The sequence below is a fragment of the Mandrillus leucophaeus genome, unplaced genomic scaffold (genome assembly GCF_000951045.1).
Source record: "Mandrillus leucophaeus isolate KB7577 unplaced genomic scaffold, Mleu.le_1.0 Scaffold12, whole genome shotgun sequence".
In the NCBI taxonomy this organism is placed as follows: Eukaryota; Metazoa; Chordata; class Mammalia; order Primates; family Cercopithecidae; genus Mandrillus; species Mandrillus leucophaeus.
The window spans coordinates 4,730,579-4,734,716 of record NW_012100320.1 but is presented as its reverse complement, the minus strand read 5'-3'; the positions used below and the strand labels follow the sequence as shown (position 1 = coordinate 4,734,716).

The 4,138-nt window shown below is 40.8% G+C and overlaps 1 protein-coding gene across 1 annotated transcript in view; it reads left to right on the top strand.

Annotated features, from left to right (window-relative positions):
* The window catches only part of TIPIN (TIMELESS interacting protein), a 59,672-nt gene that overhangs the window by 45,772 nt on the left and 9,762 nt on the right, over positions 1-4,138 (top strand). The window contains exon 7 of the mRNA XM_011968413.1: positions 1,668-1,874. Coding sequence (XP_011823803.1) covers positions 1,668-1,874 — 207 coding nt within the window. The remainder of the gene's footprint in view (positions 1-1,667; positions 1,875-4,138) is intronic.

The following is a 4,138-nucleotide window of genomic DNA, read 5'->3' as shown; positions in this document are numbered from 1 at the left end:
ATTACAGGCTTGAGCCACCGTGCCTGGCCTATCTTTTTTTTAAATTTCATAATATGAATGATGTAGATAGAAGGTAAAGTGTCAACTCTGCTGTTTTTTTATTTTGCTTGTGCTTCTATTCTACTTAGAGACATTTTGTTATTTTGTAGAATCTTTTTAACCTAACACTTGTGCATTTTGTTGGGGTTGTTTGGTTAAAGTAAGATGAAATCCGTAAGTTTATTTGACTGGGCAGTCAGAAACAGCTGTATATCTGAAATTGTAAAGTGAGTAGGGGCCCCATTCTCCACCCTTTTACAGTGTGGATCTTGCCTATAGAGTGGCTCACAGATCAGACAGTAACTATCATAAGGACAAGGGACAGTTAACAACTGCCAGTCTTACTTTAAATGTGTTAGTAAAACATAGTTCTTCTTAATTCTTAAATGAAATATAAATGGAAGATCTATTATTTACTTTCATACCACTGTGGATCATTTTGGGGACATCCTACCTTGAGTTAACTGGTTTACAGGGCTTTAAGAATTTATTACTTATAATATAAACCACACTGAATTTAAAAAGAAATTCATTTGGAAATATGTCCATAGATTTTTAAATTTCTTTTTTCATTTGTCTGTGTTTAACTCTATAAAAGATAATGTTCTATATAAACTTACCTTTTACTGGCTGGATGCATTGGCTCATGCCTGTAATCTCAGCACTTTGAGAGGCTGAGGCAAGTGGGTCACCTCAGGTCAGGAATTTGAGACCAACCTGGTCAACATAGTGAATCCCTGTTTCTACTAAAAATACAAAAATTAGCTGGGCATGGTGGCGGGTGCCTGTAATCAATCCCAGCTACTTGGGAGGCTGATGGAGGAAAATCACTTGAACCTGGGAGGTGGAGGTTGCAGTGAGCCAGGATCGAACCATTGTACTCTAGCCTGGGTTACAAGAGCGAAACTCTATCTCAAAAAATAAAATAAAATAAAATAACCTTTTCCCATGTAGTCACTGGGAAACTATTGAAATGTGTTGGTTTAATGTAGAACAAGAATATGGTTTGGATTCCTTAAGTTCTTTGATTAGGCCAAGTATAAAATATTTCTAATTACAACCAAGAACTTTTTGTTTCCTTTCCTTTCTTTTCTTTTTTTTTTTTTTTTTGAGATAGAGTCTTGCTCTGTAGCCTAGGCTGGAATGCAGTGGTGCGATGCGATCTTGCTCACTGCTACCTCCGCCTCCCAGGTCCCGGTTCAAGCAAGTCTCCTGCCTCAGCCTCCCGAGTAGCTGGGATTATAGGCATGTGCCACCGTGCCCAGCTAATTTTTTTATATTTTTAGTTGAGATGGGGTTTTACCACGTTGACCGGGCTGGTCTTGAACTCCTGACCTTGTGATCCACCCGCCTTGGCCTACCAAAGTGCTGGGATTACAGGCGTGAGCCACCGTGCCCGGCCTTCATGCATATTTTAAATTGTATTTTCATTTGACTTAACATGCCTTTTTAAACTGAATTATAAATATTTCTTATTTAATTGAATCAAGCATGTATTCACAACATTCTTATACCTCACAAATTGTTTCTTCAGGTCTGGCACCGTGCCACTTTAAATCCTTTTTCAATGAGAAGCCCTTCTCTAACTAGTCTAACACTGCAGATGTACTGTTTCTTTTCTATTGCAGATGAAGTTGCGGAAAATAATGAACATGATGTAACTGCTACTGAATTAGATCCCTTTGTGACAAACTCATCTGAAAGTGAGATATTTGCTTCTGAGTCAAGTAGAAGCCTAACAGAAGAGCAACAACAAAGAATTGAGAGAAATAAACAACTGGCCTTGGAAAGAAGGCAGGCAAAGCTGCTGAGTAATAGTCAGTCCCTAGAAAATGGTAAATTTTATGCCAAATTTTATGTGCTACCATTAATATATCAAGGACATGTTAGATATTTTAACATCTCTGCTAGCCCCCAAAATAAAATACTTCTAGGAGTGGAAAAGTGTGATATTAAGTTTATGTATATTTTAGAGACTGTGTGTGTGAGAGAGGAGGGAGAGAATGTATGTGTTCCTCAAAGAATAAATGAATCCAGGATGGTTTTCTAGATAGCTGAGCACCTCTTAAAAAATTATTTTAATCACCTGGCCAGGCGCGGTGGCTCATGCCTGTAACCTCAGCACTTTGGGAGGCCAAGGTGGGTAGATCACCTGGAGACCAGCCTGGCCAACATGGTGAAACCCCATCTCTATACTAAAATTATAAAAATTAGCCATGCGTGGTGGTGCACACCAGTAATCCCAGCTACTCCGCAGGCTGAGGTACAAGAATCACTTGAATCAAGAAGGTGGAGGTTGCAGTGAGCCAAGATCGTGCCACTGCACTCCAGCCTGGGTGAGTGAGTGAGACTCTTGAAAAGAAAAAAACATTTTAATCACTTAAAATTGATTTTAAATTCTTGATAAACTTATTCTTCCCTGACTCCTTAAAGCATGTGTCATATACTATTACCTTTAGGGCAATAATTATAATAATACATAAAGAAAAGAAAAGGCCAGGTGCGGTGGCTCATGCCTGTAATCCCAGCACTTTAGGAGGCCAAGGTGGGCGGATCACCTAAGGTCAGGAGTTCAAGACTAGCCTGGCCAACATGGTGAAACCCCATCTCTACTAAAAATACAAAAATTAACTGTGCATGGTGGGGTGCACCTGTAATCCCAGTCACTTGGGAGGCTGAGGCAGAATTGCCTGAATCCAGGAGGTGGAGGTTGCAGTGAGCTGAGATCAACCCATTGCACTCCAGCCTGGGCGACAAGAGCAAAACTCCATCTCAAAAAAAAAAAAAAAGAAGAGGCCGGGTGTGGTGGCTTGCGTCTGTAATCCTAATACTTTGGGAGGCCGAGGCGGGTGGATCACAAGGTCAGGAGATCGAGACCATCCTGGCCAACATGGTGAAACCCTGTCTCTACTAAAAATACAGAAATTAGCCGGGCATGGTGGTGTGTGCCTGCCTGTAATCCCAGCTACTCGGGCTGAGGCAGGAGAATTGCTTGAACCTGGGAAGTGGAGGTTGAAGCGAGCTGAGATCAGGCCCACTACACTCCAGCCTGGGTGACAGAGCAAGACTCCTCTCCCCCAACCAAAAGAAAAAAAAAATGCTTTTTCTTGTGTTTTGTTACTTGGTTGTGAGTTGTACTTTTAAAGTAGCTGTTTAATTTGCTTATCTGTAGCATTCCCTTCTCACTTCTAAAACTGCCTGAAAAATTGCTTTATTAAAAAAAAATTATTATTATTACTATTTTTAGAAACTGTCAATCTGTCACCCAGGCTAGAGTGCAGTGGTGTGATCTTGACTCACTGCAGCCTTGAACTTCTGGTCTGAAGCAATCCTCCAGCATTGGGCTTCCAAAGTGCTGGGATTACAGGTGTGATCCAGTGTACCTGGCCTAAATTTGCTGTTTTTAACAGAGATTGTGGATTTGGAAACTACATAACCAAATTTGTTAAAACTATATTTAGAAAGGATTGCAAGTTGGTTTTCAATGAAATAAGCAGGATTGTGTGTATCTTTCTTAATTTCCAATTCAGTTTTTCCTTTCAAAATGGAAAAATAAGAATTATAGGCCCAGCACACTGGCTCTTGCCTGTAATCCCAGCACTTTGGGAGGCTGAGGCAGGCAGATCACTTGAGCCCGGGAGTTCAAGACCAGCCTGGGCAACATAGTGAGACCCTGTCTAAAAAAAAAAAAAAAAAAAAAAAAAAGAGATTCCATGTTGTAAAAGAAGTTTCACCCAATATATTAAAATTTTCAAGTGAAAATTATTTTGGCTACCTTTTTTTTCTTTTCAATTAAGATGAATTTACTTTTTCTTTTCTTTTTTTAGATGGAGTCTTGCTCTGTAGCTCAGGCTGGAGTGCAGTGGCATGATCTCAGCTTACTGCAACCTCTGCCTCCTGGGTTCAAGCAATTCCCCTGCTTCAGCCTCCCAAGTAGCTAAGACTACAAGTGCATGCCGTGACGCCTGGCTAATTTTTGTATTTTTAGTAGAGATGGGGTTTCACTGTGTTGGCCAGGCTGGTATTGAACTCCTGACCTCGTGATCTGCCCGCCTCAGCCTCCCAAAGTGCTGGGATTACAGGCTTGACCCATCGCACC